Raw genomic sequence first — 17,332 nt, forward strand, 5'->3', positions numbered from 1 at the left:
GAATTACACCCAAAGTCTTTATTTAAAAGTTTAGTATACATATAAATTAGAATAAAATTATTGGTACATATATTATTTGCAGAAGATTATAAAATTGGAAAACAGCAAATATGACTGACAGCAAGGAAACTCATGAAAAGATCATTTGACATACAGAAGTAGGGTACTGTATCAACTGCTATACATGGGTGACAGGTTTTGAAGCATTTTAAGTAAAGAATGCTTTAACTTTACTACTTGACAATAGCTTAGAATAGAGTAAAAACATTTAAACAATTGTGTAGCATGTCCCTAAAGCACTGAAGTTTTTCTTTAAATCCAAACTCTGACATTTGGCTGTTACTTGTGTTTAAAAAGGCCTTCTGCAGCAGCTGGGAGCTGAGCGGATGTGACAGCTGGATACGGGGGAGATGTGGGTAGGTGATCAGCTTTGACACTGCTCGTATCTGAAAACAGAATGCAAAGACACACTCACAAACACACACACACACACAAATCTCCAGTGCCCCAGTCTCTTTTATTCTTCCTTAAACACAAACACAGACAGCCCACGCAACAACAGCACACGGGTGAAGGAGTGCTGCCTGTCAGCGCGTGGCGTGATATTATGCCACAGTGTCAGAGTGATTTTCAGGCTGGGGTGATTGGTGAGTGTGAGAAGAATGTGAAGGGCACATGAGTGGCAGTGCAAACACACAACATACAAAAGCACACACAGGTGATGCAACTGTGTTTGCTTACCGCTCCAGTTCTTTATAGACATCATCCTCTCCTCTTGGCTTCAAATCCTGACATAAAGAAGAAAGGGGAAACGGGAAAGAGAGAGAGAGAGAGTGAGTGAGAGTGAGAAGGAGTGGGACAGAGAGAAGGATAAAGAGATGTACTCAGGCCAGATTTATGTCCCTCTGGTGTGTAATGAGATTGATTTGTTAATACCACTAATGTAAGGGTGACAGTTGATAGGCAATGTTTTTATCTGAGTGAAGGCTGATAGATTAGAGGAGAAGACTGGAAGTGAGAAGGAAGACGTATCTGCTGACAGCTTAGGGAGGGTGCAATAGAGAGAATGAGACTTTGTATGCACTAGTGAAGATGTGTGTCACAGTTACTTGCACAGAGACATGCATGCACAGTGCCTGCATGTGTGTGAGTGCATAATAACTCACCATGTAGACTGGACCCTGGGGAGGGGCCTGTTGGGAGGGGAAAAAACTGGTTTAATGAACATCAAGTGACAGAGAGGGAGGGACACTTGAAGTCGGAGGAAAACAGAAGCAGACGAGGGAAGAAAAAGTGCACTATAGAAAGAAGACGGTAAAGGGGGGGAGGGGAGGGGAGGGGGAGGGAAGCAAATACCAGAGGGGCGATGGAGAAGCGGGGAAGATGAGGGCAAAAATCATCAGGAGGTATTTAGTTGAATTCATCACCTGTCTAATATCTTCAGGATTCTCATAGATGTTCTCTGCTTCACCCGAGTGGACAGACAGAGACTGCTCGATACCTGAGTACAAAAAGACAGTTACTAGTGTACACACACGCAAACACACTCGGCTGCACAGGGATGGAGGAGCTGGGAGTGGGGTGGGGGGCAGATTCATTACAACAACCCCAGAGGATGTCACGGCCCAGATCACTCAGTGGAAGCCAACAGGGGCCAAAGATGGACGGAACACGGAAAGCTGTCAAAAAAGAAAACGGCAGAAGACTCACCGCGATCAGAAATGTGTCTCTGTCTCCATAGCAACACACCGACAGCTGCGGCAACCAGGGGCACCAGGAGTAATAAAGCAGTGAGAGAAGGGCGCGGGGAGGAGGTGGTGTCATCGACACTCTCTACAAAAGGAAAAAGTGAGAGAAAGAGAAAAGAGAGAGAGAAGCATGATTTTTTCCAAGAACGGTGCTAATATAAAACTCAGAGAGCGGTGATGGTGTGCGGTTGAATGACATTAAGGCTGTCCAGGAACTTATTGCTGTTTGCTCTCCAGTTTGTTCTAGTCGAGCAGGGGGGGGGGAACCTTTTTTTCTTAACACTTGGAGCTATATTTTAGGACATTTTGCACTTCCAATTTCCTGAACATGTTACATGGATTTGCATCATACTGCTGTCAGTCAAGGACAAAGGGTGCAGTGAAATAAGGCGAGGAAATCGAGACTCTAACAGACAGAATGAATAGTCTGTAGAGCAGCTTCGAAGACATCGATCTGACAGACCCTCCGTCTGGACAGTAAAGGCTGTCAATTTGAAGCGTGGATGAGAAGACGGAAAGCAGCAGTATCAAGGAGACCAGATACTCTCTGATCATTACAACAAACAACAAAAACTCAGCAAAATGCCACTTCCACACAAAGCTGTTTATGCAAAAACAAAACCCTAATTATTCCATTTCTCATTTTCTAAATATGATGTAGGTAAAGTCTGGAGATGCTTTTCTTTGCACTCCGTTGACATCTGATCCCAGCGACAAAAAGCTTCTAGGCAAACTGACAAACAATGGGGGATTGCAGTCCTTCAGCCAATCCTGGCCGATGCAGTATTTAAAAACAGGTGGTTTAAAAGCGTAGGCATGATTATCACAAACATTACATAAGCACAACATTAGCTCACTGTTGTACAAGTCAAATTTTGTGGGAAGAGCACATGCGTGCGATCAAACTTGTAAGGATTGTTTGCATAATGACGGTGACATCAGTCTTGCAAAACACAGCCACCGGGCAACATGGGAAGCAGCAGGGTGGCGCCTGTTTCCACAGAGATTGTGTAAATTAGTGCACCTGAACAAGCGCACCGTTGTCTGTCTGCTCAACTGTAGACAGAGCACAAAACGGTAAGATCTAACAAACGTCTTTGGGTTACACAAGAGAAGCCTCATTCACTCTCAATCACTGCAAAGACTGATTATGTAATTACATAATTAGCAGAATTTATGATTAACTCCTTCATTTAAGATTCTCCAAAGGACAGAAAAAAGGTGAAAAGTAAAGTTCACTTTCACCAACTTTTCACAAATTTTGTTTGAAAGGGGATTGGCCCTTGGGCTTCACCTTAGCCCCGGTGTCTCAGCTTTTAGCCAGCTTCAAAATAATCAATCATTATGTGCTGTGTGAGGTGTAATTGATTGGTGAGTGAGTGTAGAGGTTGCTAATGGAATATTGTAGTGAGAGCTGACCCCAAGACTGACCTGCTCTGTTCTCCATGCCAGCTTTAACGCATGAATTATGGTAATTGAGCACAGTGAAGTGAGGCGTAACTGCCCCTAGATTCTCGTGACCACTTGTCCTCTTCTTTCTTTCTTTCTTTCTTTCTTTCTTTCTTTCTTTCTTTCTTTCTTTCTTTCTTTCTTTCTTTCTTTCTTTCTTTCTTTCTTTCTTTCTTTCACCTTCCTCTATATCTTTACTATTTCTTTCCCCCATTGCCACTTCTTTACCTCATCTATTTAATCTCAAATGAGGTAGGGAGTGATTTATATTATTGCAATTGTAGGGAGGAGTGCCTGAAGAACTGCTTGAATGCTTTGCAAACGATGGACAAACTGAAGATAGAAAATGACTGCAGAAAATCCCTGACATTTGAAGTATGTTGTGTGCTCCTCAGCACAATAATTGGTTCAATTCTGCATTCTTTGAACTCTGCCACCGGTGAAAGAATTTTGACAGTGCATTGTTATTTTACCTCCTACACCATGCACTCTGCTTGGCTTACATTTCAGTTAATATCCTAAAATTATAAATATAAATATGGGTTGTTTGGTGCACTAAAAACTTGCTTCACTTACTTCCTGCTCAAAGCACAAAAATGATGCTACCTGAGATGTCTTCCAGAGAAAAAAAAAACAGTTCAGAAACCTTGAACTGTCACTACTTATTGTCACATTATCCATTATTAACCATGATTTGATTTTTTGTGCTATCTTGCACTATTGCTGTGTTTGTGCAGTCTGCCACTTTTCAACAGAAAAAAAATGTAGGTCATCCAACACTCACATTATTTGAATTTTCACTCTGTTCAGTCTAAATTCCCTGTGACATGCTGGAAAAATGCAATGCTTGTCATATTTATTCTACACACAGTTGCAAGAAATAGTTTGAATTCCCAGAATTTATGAGGCGATTACTCATAAAATGTGGTCTTATCTTTATCTAAGTCACAATTATAGACAAATCTGATTAAAAATAATAACAAACACAGAGCTACCAGCTAGAGTGCAGGCTGAAAGTTGTTACACTCTTGAATTTATTAACTTGCTGAACCCCCTTTAACAACAACAATCTCCAGTGGATTTTTTTTCCTGTGGCTGCTTCTGAGACTTGCGCATCTTTGAGACGCTCTTGTTTCAGTTCATCAGTATTTCAGGGACATCTTGATTGAACAGCCCCCTTCGGGTCAAACCACAACATCTCAGTTGGGTCGAGGTCAGAACTCAGAATTGGTGTGATGTTTGCAGGACGCCCACTCCGAGGGAGAGCAGCTACAGTCCTGATTTTCCTCCACTTGCAGACAGTTTTTCTTGTAAACTCATGAACACCCATGTCTTGAGAGAAATGCTTTTGGAGCCCTTTCTAGCAATATGCACTTCTATGATGCCATCATCATGTGAGAGTTGCTTCAAGCCAGTCTCTCTTGAGAAGAGCAGACTTTGCCAGTAACCTGACTTTGTGTGCATGTATTTAGTAAGAAGAGGCACATCTCCAGCCCACACTTCCAGTCTAACCTGAGCACAGAAGCACCCTAACTTCTCTCAGCCTAGACTTTAAATATTTACTCCGTGTGCTCAATCTGTGCATAAAAAGTGCAACTTCTAGCTACATATTGAGTCAGATTGTGTTTGACTATAAGCATGACTTAGCTTATCATCAGAATATCCAAAAAGTCCAAAAACTTTCTCTTACAACTGTATATGTATCTCAACCTGACCACTCCAATCAGACAAAATCTTGCTGCCTCATCTCTTCTCCTACTCGCCATTCACCCTCCAACGCTCGTTCTTTCCTGTGCATTATTCTTATAGCTTTACCATCACCATGCATCACGATGAGCTCTGGGGGCCTTCAACCCAAGTGATGTATTGGGTTATGGGGAGTGAACTCATCTCTGCTAAGGGATTCATTCAACTGTCACATCCTCCTGTGTTCCTCCACAGCCACCAATACAATAAGCTTGAATTATTTAGTTTTTGTGGGAAGAGATGTCCTAAGGTCTTGTCTTCTTATACTCAGATAGCTGGGTGAGTTTGATGAGAAAAAAAAATAGCCTATATGGCTTTATATTTTCTAGAATAAAATGCAGAGTAGAATATTATCCAATGCATTAAGTTATTCAGCTGGATATTATCACAAAGACTTTTTGTACGGAAGCTTTGACCTGTGACCTCTTTAGCTACATTAAGAAAGCATAACATATGGTATCTGTCATGAGCTTTCGTCTCTGTAAACCCAAGGCTCTCTGGCAGACGAGCTGACCTGGGGTTGGCTTGAATACGCCATAGAACGCTTCGTGCAGCAGATATCCGGGAAGCATCCACATTCATGGTTAATTATTCCCAAGCAGACAGGAAGTCTGCCAGGACTGTTGTGTGTTATATAATAGTGATCCTAAAGAAAATCAGAAAACACACCAACCTTTGGACAAATTCTGCACAACCTTTGGAGACACTGTGATAGCTTGTGTTGCCTGAATGGCCTGCCCATTTTTCAGGTGGAGAACGCAGGTGTAGTTTCCTGCTATGTCAGAGGTGATGGGCAAGGGCAGACTGGTGGTGATGCTGCCAAGGCTGCTGCTTGACATCTTTAGCTTTCGACTAACGTTGTGATGCTTCCACTCGACTTTTCGGACCTGGGACCGCTCCGAGTAGAGGCAGATCAACTCCATCTTTGAGGAATATTTCTTGATTTTAACTGTGGAGGTGATGCAGAGTGATAAGCGGATGAGTGGAGGGCAGCACGGGAAGAGAACGAGACCAAAGAAATAAAGGGAAGCCAGTAGGAATGATGAGTTACAGAAAAGGCAGTTGCGGGGGGGAACAAGGTGTGTTAAAGGGTAGTGTGTGAATATAGAAAAGGGCAAGGACAGATAGAGAGTAATGAGGTAAAGGGATATGAAAAACAAAGAACAATTCAGAGAAGGGTCAAAATAATATATATTCATTAACTTGATTTGCTGCTAATGCATCGCTTGACTGTGACTGATGTTTAGTGTCTCATCAAAGTGGAATGAGAATCCATCTGGGTGTAATCAAGCTCCACAGACCCCATCCACACACACATAAAAAACACACACATTTCACTCTTGATTAGCGTGATCAGTGTGGGCCACCTACAGCCTTGGTGGGAGGGCAGCAGGTATAATCATGCATAATGATACTTATAATGAGGTGGGGTAAAAATATGTGCATCACATGATTAGTGCATTGGTGGTGCATGGTTGGATGTGTGTGTGTATGGGATGCAGATGTGTAAAGCAGGGTGACAGCGACAGTGACTGATCGGCCGGTCATGTCTGGACAACTGTGATGGATGCCAAGGGGACTGTGATTAGTAAAACCCTCCAAGGCCACCATGACAGGGCATGGTGTATGCGTGCATATTAGCTTTGGTGAATGTGGGTGATAATGTGTGCTTCTGCAAAGTGTGAAAACTCCTCAAGGCACACTCATAAAAATCAACAAGCACTCTGCTTGATTTTTTTTCCTCCTTTAAATTTATGAATTGAGCAAATGTTCTTTTTCATGTGTGTAAAGTCAGTGTATTCCTTTAATAATGTAATTTATCAGTGGCTGCAGGAAATTTTCTCTTCCTTTATTCTGCAGTCAGAGTGCATCGTCTGTAGGAACACTGAACTGGGTTAGAGAAAAAGTCGGTGTCTTGCTCAAGGACAATTCAGCAGGAGAAATGACACCTTGACACGGGCCTCCTGGAAGGAAGTCTCTTTTCACTACAGCACTCTTTGAGCCTGCACTGACTTTGCAACTAAGCTGCACATAGTTTAGTTTCACAATTTATATGGTTTTTATTCTATGGTAAGTTCAACACCATTGTCCAGTGTCATTGTGAAATGTATTAGCAGAGGAACAAAAGAGGCATTTATATTAGTTTAGTATAAAGACTTTAAGCAAAGTTTGTTTGTTTTTTCCAGTGAAAAAATATCTAAGGTTTGCCAAACAGCCTTAAACATACTCGGACTTATTGTGCAGCAAGCAAAGACGCTGCAATGAGGCTGATTTTATTAACATATTTTAGACTGATCTACGTTGTTAGAATGGGCTTAACCTCACAGTCTAATGCAAACTAGACAGTTCTCAAAAAAAGAGGACCAACTTATTTTGACCCTAAAAAGTTTTCCTCCCACATCCAGGGTAACTTAGAACTACGACAAAGATAAAAAACAATGACATTAACTAAAAAAATGGCAGCTAAAATTGTGGCGTAAAAAAGAAGGAGGTTGATTGTCTGGAAAAACTGTAGCTACTTTTTGTGTATTGCTATATTTTGAATTTTTCTGTAACAATATCCTGGTAAATGTGAAATTTTCAAGCCGAAAAAAGATTTGTGTTAATCATCAGTTAGATACTAAGCCAAACAAAGCAAGTTATTTTGATCTATGACGTCACCCCGAGCACAAAAGTGAATAAGCATGTTTCATTTAATGTCAAAGTACTGCTTTAAAAGTGTACAGAAAATGAAAAAATATAATAATAAAAACAGAATAAGTAGGTGGAGAAATATAACAAATGGAGATGCCACCAGCGATTACATGAAAGGTCACTGAATGAATTGATGAGTATGAAAATGATGAGTGAGTCATATGTTATGGCCTTTGCAGGATTTCAGCTCAACACAAAAACATATGGCATACTTTATGATGAAAAGACCAAATAAAACCCATCCATCCACCCATGCATACCTACATATATATACACACACATACATACATCAACTGTTTACAAAGCTTGTAGTAATATATTTTGAAGGCAGCGCTTAAATTCGTCCAGCAAATTTAAAAGTCTAAAATCTCTCTAGAATCTGTGTCAAGGAGAATAAAGACAATTTGTCTTTCCATGTATCTCTTTTATCACAGATGCTTGCATAACAGCATCCTTTATGTCATTCTAACACATGTTACACTAAAACCAACAGTCCTAATCTCCAGTGACCCACTGGAGCTGCTCCTATTGTTTTATTCCTTCCAGTCCACCTCTTTCTACTGCCTCCTCCCTCTGACCCCGATCTGTACCTTTCAGCACGCTGAGCGACGTCCTCTGGCTGAAAACGTTGTCATTGAGCAAGACTTCACAGACGTAGAGGCCACCATCTTTCAAGTCAGGAGTAAGCAGAAAGGAAAAGCTCCCAGCCTCTGGGTTGTAGGGTAGACCAGCCATCTGTAGTTTCTCGTTTTGATTAGTCATTAGAGTACCCCTCCAACGGTCGTAATCGAACACCTTCTTCATATTATTTTGATTTCTGGTGTCTGGAGGAACCCAGTGCACCTGCACATAGTCCCCCACAACACCAGGACAGGTTAAGAGGAAGGATGTGTGAGCCTGAATGGCAGTGGAGATCAGAGGACCTGCAGGAAAGGGTGGAGGAGGACAGATATGGAGACATTACTGTCCAAGAAGACACGTGGATGGGGAATTCAGACTTAAAAAGTGGATGCATGAAGAGTGGGGTAGAGAAACTATAAACAGAATAGCAAGAAAGTGGGAAAATGGAGATACAGTAGGGGAAAAAATTCCTTCAACAATAGGGATTACATTCTTATATGCTGAGAGTCACTTCTTCAGCTCTGCTCTTGCATTCTGCTCTGCCTGATTACCAAGCTGCTGACACAGGACTTTCAGACTGCTTGTGTTACAGAGTTACTTACCATGTGTTATATTGGTGAATGAGGCCACTTTGTCAGCTGTGGGGATGGGGTTGGGTGGGGGGCAAAAAGCAAATAATGAATAATACATAAATGTAGCAACTATAATATTCACAGGAGGACTAGCTGGATTTTAGTGCAGATCTACACTCTGCTTTTGAGTCTTGAAACTGGTCTATAAAAGTAAATACTTTGAAGAACTGTAGCTACAAGACTTCTAAATAAATAATGCTGTTGCTGGAGTTTCTGGCATTGATGCCCACTTGCACCATCAATAAAAGCAACAACAAATGCATTCTAGCTCGTAATGCTTCTGCACGGCTTCTCTTCTTCCAGTCAGCCTTACCAGAAACTGTTACATCCACATTGAAAGCAAAGAGACGGCTGCTGCTGTTACCCCGGGGGTAAACCATACAGACATAAGCACCATCATCGTTGTTCAGAACTTTTGGTAGTTTGGCCACAGTGTTGGTCTTTGACTTTTTTTCGCTCTTCAGTGTAATATCACCAGGTCCTGCCCAGGTGACCTTTGTGAAGGCAAAGTCAGGAGTGACGCTGGCAATCAGCCGCAGGGTGCTGTACTGAGGAATGGGTACATCGGGGACGACGCTGACTGGAGATGAGACAGGAAAGAGTTAATTTGTGCAAATGCACTTAATTCTCCAGCCATTTAAACAAACATTCATTGTGGCAGGCAAAAACAGCCTTTTATTGCTGTATCTGGATGATGTGAGGCTCATTTCGATTGCAAGTAAATTATTTATCTGCTGTGTAACTATCAACATAAATCTAGTGGGTTTTAAAGTCCAGTGTTTCCCTCTGGAATGCAGTGGATTAAAGGTTCAAATAAAACAGTGTAAAGCGAGCTGCATATATAGGTGCACTACTTGACTTAAGAAGATGTGCCAGATGTTACGAAATAAAAGTGTGGTTGCAGAAAAGATCATTTCCTACATATACTGTTTGCTGTCATTTATAAATCAAGCAAATAATATTCTTTTAGTTATGCAGCATTGTGAAGAAGAACTGTGTATAAAAAAGACATAGAGAGATTTAAAAGAAAAGGAAAGGACAGCATGGAGGAGCCGAAACGCAGAAAAATCAAAAACAACTAAGTTAAAGTCTCCCTACACTAAAAGATTTAGTTGGTATTTCTTCTCCTGGTTGTGGGACTCTACAGAATGATGGATGTTCAGAGACACATGAAAGCTCTTCAAGTGGAAAGTTTCTCTGAGTGTACCTAAAATGTATTCTTAAAGATGAGTACCCAGAAGACTGATCTGGGACAGACATCACAACTACTTTGAAAGTCAGTGGTCCAATAGGTAAAATACACTGTTGAAGCCCGGACTCACAAACACTGAGAACAGACTTTTTCAGCGGCAGCTTGTGTCCTGTAGTAACATTTGGAAATTCATCTATCTGTTTTCTTAACTGCTTATCTGCTAGGTGTGGTGGGCTCGAGCCCTCGTCATGGTCTGACAGACCACATTTTTCCTTCCCACTGTCACTCACTAACTGTTTGCTCATGAGGGTCATCTGATTGTGTTATTGTAGGGTCTTTACCTACAATGTAAATTTCCTTGTGGTGACTTGGAGAAATGGTGCTATATAAACAGAACTGAACTGAATTTGGAGGGGGGGAAGGTAAACACAAGGAGAACCCTCACATCCACACCTACAGTTGATTTAGAAGCACCACGAAGATGGAGTACCTGAGAAAACCCCATCCAAACTTCATGTAATCAAGCAGGAGGTTTCAACCTACAGCTTTCTTGCTGTGCTAACCATTGCACTGCCATGCAGCCATGCTGAGAATTCTTGAAAACCGCATTACAAAAATTATTATTTAATGATGAGTGTGTTTAGATCTCACAAATTACCTGGTGGGGAACTTTAATCATTTATAGATCTGTATAAACACATATGCATACTTTATATATCTGAAAATCTTTGATGACATGTTAGTAGGAGTATCTTTCAAATGCACAATAACGTCTTGTTATTCCTACCTGTAAGGATGACTAAAAGGATAATCTCCTCCTTAAGTATCTTCTCTTGTTGTTGTATCAAGCATGAGTAGAAACCAATGTCTGCTGCTTCAGGCTTTAAAGACAGTGAGAAAACCCCACTGTCTTTAAAGTTAGAGTCAGTCAGTTGCATGGATGGCTTCAAGGCACTTCCAGAGATCCTTTCATTTGTACTGGCTAACATGATCAATTTCCACTCATTTGTACAAAATAGCTTCACCTTCCAGTTAATGGTCACAGGCCCTCTCACACTTGTGTCATTGCAGATCAAAGTGGTAAGCATTCCTTCTCTGACCACCACAACATTGTTCCAATCTGAAGGAGAATAGACACGTTTGCCATTATAAAAGATTAATTCCTGAAGCTGAAATGCATTGAAAATATAGTCTTGCTTTACTGCTCGAGTTTTTTTAATCTTGTGCGCAAAGGACAGGATTATGTTTTTCAACTCAAGAAATGACTCTACACATGGCCATATGTAGAGTAAAAGCAACTATTACAGTTAATCCTCATCCCTATTTATGAGTAAAAATGATTTAGATGAGTTTAGCTGAGGCTATTATGAGGCTTCTGTTGTTAGAGTCAGTCATACATAATGGTTATCTTTCAAAGTCTTTTTAGCACAGAATTCCTCTCTTTGTTTCCCCAGACGGTACAGTATTTCCTTGTAGTGCTGCTGTGGATGGATAGTAACAAAAAGAACTTTGCACTAAAAAGACTACGGGAGATAACAACTCGATTTATGTAAAACAGACAACTAAAGCTTCACATTTGCTTCAAATGAATTTAAAATGCATTTCAGAAAAACAAATACTGTGGATTTTTCCATCTTATGATAACTGTGGGCATATCGGTGCTGCATAGGATTAAATAGCAAGGTAAACTGGACCAGGTGGCAAAAACGGCAAACAGCAAAAGGAGAGAAGAAAGCTTTTTTCCTTCTTCTTAACTTGGTAAAAGATACAGTAGGTATAGTTTTTTTTTTTTTTAATTGACCCTCTGGGACAACAAAACAAGCCTCGCTAGGTGTGACTCATCATCGTAATTTACATTCAGAGCTGTGAATTCATTAAAGTTTGCACTACAAAAGCTGTAATTGCTGGGAAATGAAGGCAGTGTTTTCAGCATGAATAGTTTCAAGTACAGTTAAAAAATGTGCTTCCAAAAATCACAGAAATCGGTTCGTACCTGTGATGCCGATGCGACAAGAATATACCACAGAGAAGGAAGCAAGAATAAAGGTGAGAAAACCAGCCTCCATCACAGATTTAAAGAAAAGAAAAACCACTCTCACTGCACCAGTTGTCTCTGTCTTTGACACTGTGACCTTTCTTACTCTTCTTCGGAACAGCAAGAAGTATTTTTCTGCATCCTCCAATATTATTGGTTTGCCTGAGTGGCATCTTAACAACTTTGCTGCACATCTTTGAGCCGAACAGGATATGGAGCAACCAGAATGGACATAATCAGCAGGAAAAGACTGTTATTATTCCAGTCATGTATGTGTGCATGGAGCTGATAAAATACATACACGGGCATTACCATAATGTTGGTGTATGATGTTTTACAACACTTCCGAGCTGAACTTCAGGGCAATTAGTAACAGAACTTCTGACCCCAACGCCGAGTTTGACAAAAGGAACGAGCATGTACTCATGTGCGTATCACAATGTGTGTGTGAAACTGAGAAAACGATAAGAATAACAGAAAGTGAGGGATTGAGGGAGATGAAAAAGCGAGAAATAAAGAGCTTGGGTTGGTGTGGGTGCACTGCAACCCCTAGGCTACATGTCTTTACATCCCATAAATGTCTTTAATTAAGCTAAAGGTATTATCAGCTCCTCTGAGCACTATTACAGATTTTTCCATAATTACCATTGGGTGAATGGGGGCGGTGAAGAGAGATAGTGAAAGAGAGAGAGAGAGGGAGAGAAAGTAGATATGTATTGTGGGTGTCTAATGACGGGGAAAGAGAGAAAAAAAATTAAGAGCAGCACGAGGGGGAGAAATGTGGAAGGAGAGGTGCTCAGACAGAATAAAAAAACCCGGGGAGAGAAGAAGTGTGAGAGAGTGTTGCAAGGGAACAGAGACAGTGTGACTTCAAAGAAGCCTGTGGCTGCTGACAAAGAACGTGGTGCTGATCCTGTGGCCCCTCCTCTATGGGTAAATAATCACCATAAGCCTTGGCTCTGTCTAATGAAGCCACTGCCAATGAGCTAATATCTGTTAACTATGGGCTTCATTATCACTGCCACAGACCCCTGGAGAGCATGAGGATGGAGGACGGGATGAATAGCAGAGAGAAGTGAAGGACGAGTGGACAAAGAAAACTGAATGACATGGGAAGAGGGAGAGAGGAAGGGAAGGGAAGGAAGGAAGGAAGGAAGGAAGGAAGGAAGGAAGGAAGGAAGGAAGGAAGGAAGGAAGGAAGGAAGGAAGGAAGGAAGGAAGGAGAAATTAGGAAGGGGAGGAAAGTGAAGTTTAAATGAAGGGAAGGTGTAAGGGTATGAGATGGTGAGAAAAAAGGAGTTGAGGTACTGTGTAAAGAAAGTGGGTAGTGGCTGTTAAGTGGAAGGTGTGAAGGTCGATTTGGTACGGGTATGAAAAATGGATGAGTGTGGGAAGGAAAAGGAATGAAACCCTCCATTTGGTGGCGACTTTCTTTAAAGCTCCTATTCTCCCATGAATGCATAAGATTTAGCAGCAGCAGTGCAGGTATGGGTGGTCTTCGCTCACTTCCCATGACTGTGCTGGTCTTCTAACACTGTGCTACAGAGCCAGGAGGCAGAATTAATTCCTTTTTAGGAAAAGAAGTCTAAAAGAAAGATATACTTTACAGCTGTTTTTTCAGGTGTGCACACCATTGCTTGACCTCTGATCACTATCAGCGTCTTCAGAATTTGCATCTCAGTAATAGTCTGGAAATAAGAAGCTTGAGGGGAACTGAGAAAAGGAAGAGAACGGCAGGAAGAAGGCAACATGGTTTAAACTGTGGGACTTACGGAGATGTAATTACATTGGCTGTAAAACACTTGGGTATAGGGATTAGACCTAAACCAGATAATGCCATTGCTATGCTAGTGTGCACCCTGCTTCAGAGGAAAATAGGGCAAAATGAATTGGAAGTTATTCCGTAGAAGAAAAAAATCTCATCAACAATGAGTGTGCTGGAGTCTGCAAATAGATACATGAGAAGCTGTTTCCTTGTGATTTGATTTTTGTGGCTGCCACTGGTTTCGTATTTTGTCGTTCATTAATGAATGCTTATTGATTTTGGCATCTGCTGTTCTGGGGTTTATATGAGCTAATGTCACGTCTGTGCGCGGAAGCAGACAGCAGAGGGCGTAAGCATCATCTGCTTTATTTCATCATGACTCGGAGGAATTGTGTAAGCTAACTTTATGTTGTTGTTTTGTTTTCTGGCGTGTTTTTTTAAAATATAGTTTTAGGTTGTAAGTCACTTTTCTGTTGCAACAATTAGTAGTCTACACAAATTGCTGGTGAGATTATTTTACTTGGCAGCGCCCTAAAATTGGAAGTGGGTCGTGAAAACCGTATCATCCTGATGCTTTTGAAGGAATAAATCTCCCCCTCAAAGTGAAGCACATAAATTTTGTGACTCTGTTCTTTACGCACCAGCTCCACTGCGCATCTGCCCGTCAAAGAAGAGAGATCACTCCTCTGGTGTCTTTCCTCCCATTTTCTTCTTTGGTACAGTTCATCATCGGGGGTCTGTGAACAGCGGGTGCTGTGTGGTGAACAGATTGGAAAGCTCCATGAGGCAAATCTGTGATATTGGGCTGTACAAATAAATTCGCCTTGACTTAAAACCTGCTGCGTAGTTTGGATGGTATCTAGGTGCAGGTTGTATTCCAGGGAAAAATTCTTTCAGCAATTTCAACAAGTTGTTCTCTGAGCCCCCCCGCCTGCCATTGCTAATCTTAATTGTTTTTTTCGGAGGGGGGTGGAAAGGATAAGGACTGTGACGCCTGATGACATCACCTCAGTCACACACGCAGTTCGAGAGCCGCGCGCTCACACGCAGGAAATAGTTGTTGGAGCAGAGAGAGAGAGAGAGAAAGAGAAAGAAAGCAGCAGTTCTTCACATCCTGAACACCGGCGGAGAGGAACTATTCACCTGTGCGCTGCCAGGACGAATTCACAAGGATTTCCATTCATTTTCAGCCCATTTTGCTTTAAAGACGAACGAGGGACACTTCAAACAAGAATCTCTGTCGGACTCTTGACCTGTCCTGTAACCAAACAAGTTCTGATTCTTTGAGTGAGATTTTACTCCGAAATTGACCTTTATTTGAAGTTTTTTTTTCTTCTCAAAGCCCTATTTATTTCGGCGATCCTTCGTTCCTGGGGTTTTAGCGGACCGTAATCAACCATGGCGAGACATGACTCCCGAATCTGGCCTGAATGCACAAAAATGATAGGACTGCTCTGCTTGGTTTCGTCGATACTTCTACAGCACGGTAAGAAAAGATCACTTATAACAAGTCAGTGGTGTCCAGCTCATTGCCGACACCGGCTTGTTTTCCGTCTTCTTCTTCTCCGAGCTTGAATAATTTAGGAGAAGACCAATTTAAACCTGACTACCACCTGTCAGGGCGGTGACGGGCGAAGAAAATCCAGCAGGTGATTTCCTTGCTTTCTGTACAGGCGACGCTTTAACTCTTCGCTTTAACTCGTCGGATTTTCTCTGAGTTTTGACTATACTAACGCCAAGTGCGGTGGTCAGAGAGATAACTCTTTACTTTAATTATTTCTCTCAGAGGTTTTGATCGTAAACCAGGCCCATCGGTCTTTGACCCGAGTTTCGGTCGGTGACTCAACGCCATGTTTAGTTTCCCTAAGGTGTGGCTCTGTGGAGCAAGGTGTTGAGGCGAGGTGCCTTCTGCGCTTCATTGGTGACTTCCCCTCTTTAAACCTAGGCGCTGTTTCAGTCTATCCTTCGTACTCCTTTTCCCACCTTAAAGCCCATTTCATCCCCACAGCCCCCTCCCTGCTCCTTTTCATTCCTGTATCCACGCATTGACGAAAACTGGTCTGGTAACAGCTCTTAATGTACACTGAAACTGACAGAGGGGGCAAGAACTGGATGGCCCGCTCTGGCTAATATCTAGATGGAACTTGCGCATGATTTTCTTTCAGTGTACCGCTTGGATTTTTTAAAAATGTAATCTGGCGTCTATTACTTTAAGCAAAGTGACTGGCCACGCCTGCTCGCGTTAATAATTCAGCTGTTTTCCAGTCTGCTTGAGCTCAGGTAGCGTACAGGTACCGCGACCGTAGGGCTCTCCAAAAATATTCCTGGTATGCACTTAACCTATTAGCATATGAATATGTTGCAGGAAACCAGTTCAACATTCTCGCTGCCTTTCCTCACTAGACCGGGTATTTTGTTGTTCTTTTTTCCTGTAATTGGGGCAGGAATGTAGGACTAGATCTAAAGTCCTGGCACAGCTACAGTATACATTTTCAATAGTGAGCGGGTTGTGGTGTTTTTTAATTGCAGTATTTGAGTTATTCATGCAGTGGACCTTTTTTGTCCGATTTCATTTTACAGAACATGAAGTGCTCTTAGTGGAGGGAGAAAAGTGGAGAAAACAAAACAAAAGGCTTTACATATTTATGAGTGAGGACAAAAGCAAGGCATTCCCTGTGCAGGCACCAACGTGGCTTTTTCTTTTCATTTTTAGTATTTTTTTTTTCTCTTTTTTTTTCAAAAGGGACTTCTGTCTGATTTCCTTTTGGTTAATATGCTATGGGGAACTGAAACTTTTTACTGGTCTCCTTTTGCATTTTTTTACCTTCACTTTTCCCTCTAGAGGTTTGACAGCAACCACTTACCTCCACTTCTCCAGCTTCAATCTGGGAGCGAAAGAAGTTCATTAATTTTCTGCAAAGTTTTCAATTTAACATGGCCCAGCTTTAATGTAAAAACCTATCCAATTCAATATTGAATTGGATAGGTTTTTAATTATGTTGGCTTCTGTAATATTTCTGAGTTCAGCAGACAAGTGGCCTGCCAGTTTAAGCTCTGAAATTGAACTATAATACCAACCCCGACCCCCAAGATCACCACGAACCATGGATGTGGGTCAGAAAGGCTTTGGCCCATTACCAAGGAGATGTTTTTATTGGAAGAACGGTGGGCTTACGTGAGGGGGAGTGTTTTTTTTCTTTTTTTTTTTTTTAAGTGGGGGAGTATGAGGCTGTGGGAGTATTGTCTTTATGGCTGAGTAAGCTGCGTGTTTGCAGGGGGCGGCTGGCTGGGCGCCCGAGAACCCGGTGGGCATGCAGGGTCAGGGCTGGGGGAAGAGACTCTGTCCTTCTCCGCTCACAAATAAGCCATTGTTGTTGTGTTTTTAATCTTTTGTATACCTGAAAGCATTCAGAAAAGTATGCAAAGCCATTCTTGACGACTCTCCTCAGA

At 41.8% G+C, this 17,332-nt stretch overlaps 2 protein-coding genes across 4 annotated transcripts in view; one reads left to right on the forward strand and one right to left on the reverse strand.

The window, feature by feature from the left end:
- Positions 1-3: 3 nt before the first annotated feature.
- g6fl (g6f-like) lies at positions 4-14,682 on the reverse strand. 2 transcript variants are annotated; one of them, XM_026185304.2, is made up of 11 exons: positions 14,524-14,682; positions 10,870-11,202; positions 9,204-9,470; positions 8,861-8,896; positions 8,228-8,560; positions 5,617-5,892; positions 1,711-1,833; positions 1,428-1,501; positions 1,167-1,193; positions 742-788; positions 4-446 (listed from the first exon to the last, which is right to left on the reverse strand). In XM_026185304.2, the coding sequence occupies exons 1-11, from the start codon at positions 14,537-14,539 to the stop codon at positions 425-427; spliced, it is 1,554 nt and encodes a 517-aa protein (XP_026041089.2). In that variant the 5' UTR covers positions 14,540-14,682; the 3' UTR covers positions 4-424. The 2 variants fall into 2 exon arrangements, with proteins under 2 accessions (XP_026041089.2, XP_026041088.2); XM_026185303.2 differs by lacking the exon at positions 14,524-14,682 and adding an exon at positions 12,076-12,244.
- Positions 14,610-17,332, forward strand: part of LOC113032396 (nectin-2) — an 87,970-nt gene continuing 85,247 nt past the window's right edge. For both annotated transcript variants that reach the window (XM_080308414.1, XM_026185306.2), the window contains exon 1: positions 14,610-15,368. In XM_080308414.1, coding sequence (XP_080164540.1) covers positions 15,281-15,368 — 88 coding nt within the window. In that variant the 5' untranslated portion in view covers positions 14,610-15,280. The remainder of the gene's footprint in view (positions 15,369-17,332) is intronic.

This window comes from Astatotilapia calliptera, chromosome 11 (genome assembly GCF_964374335.1).
Source record: "Astatotilapia calliptera chromosome 11, fAstCal68.1, whole genome shotgun sequence".
Taxonomy (NCBI): domain Eukaryota; kingdom Metazoa; phylum Chordata; class Actinopteri; order Cichliformes; family Cichlidae; genus Astatotilapia; species Astatotilapia calliptera.

Coding starts and splice junctions, on each gene's coding strand:
- g6fl (XM_026185303.2), bottom strand. CDS start 12,148: ATGGAGGCTGGTTTTCTCACCTTTATTCTTGCTTCCTTCTCTGTGGTA. Junction 5,893..8,227: donor GTCGCTCAGCGTGCTGAAAG/GTACAGATCGGG, acceptor TCACCTCCACAG/TTAAAATCAAGAAATATTCC. Junction 447..741: donor GTCTATAAAGAACTGGAGCG/GTAAGCAAACAC, acceptor TTCTGTTTTCAG/ATACGAGCAGTGTCAAAGCT.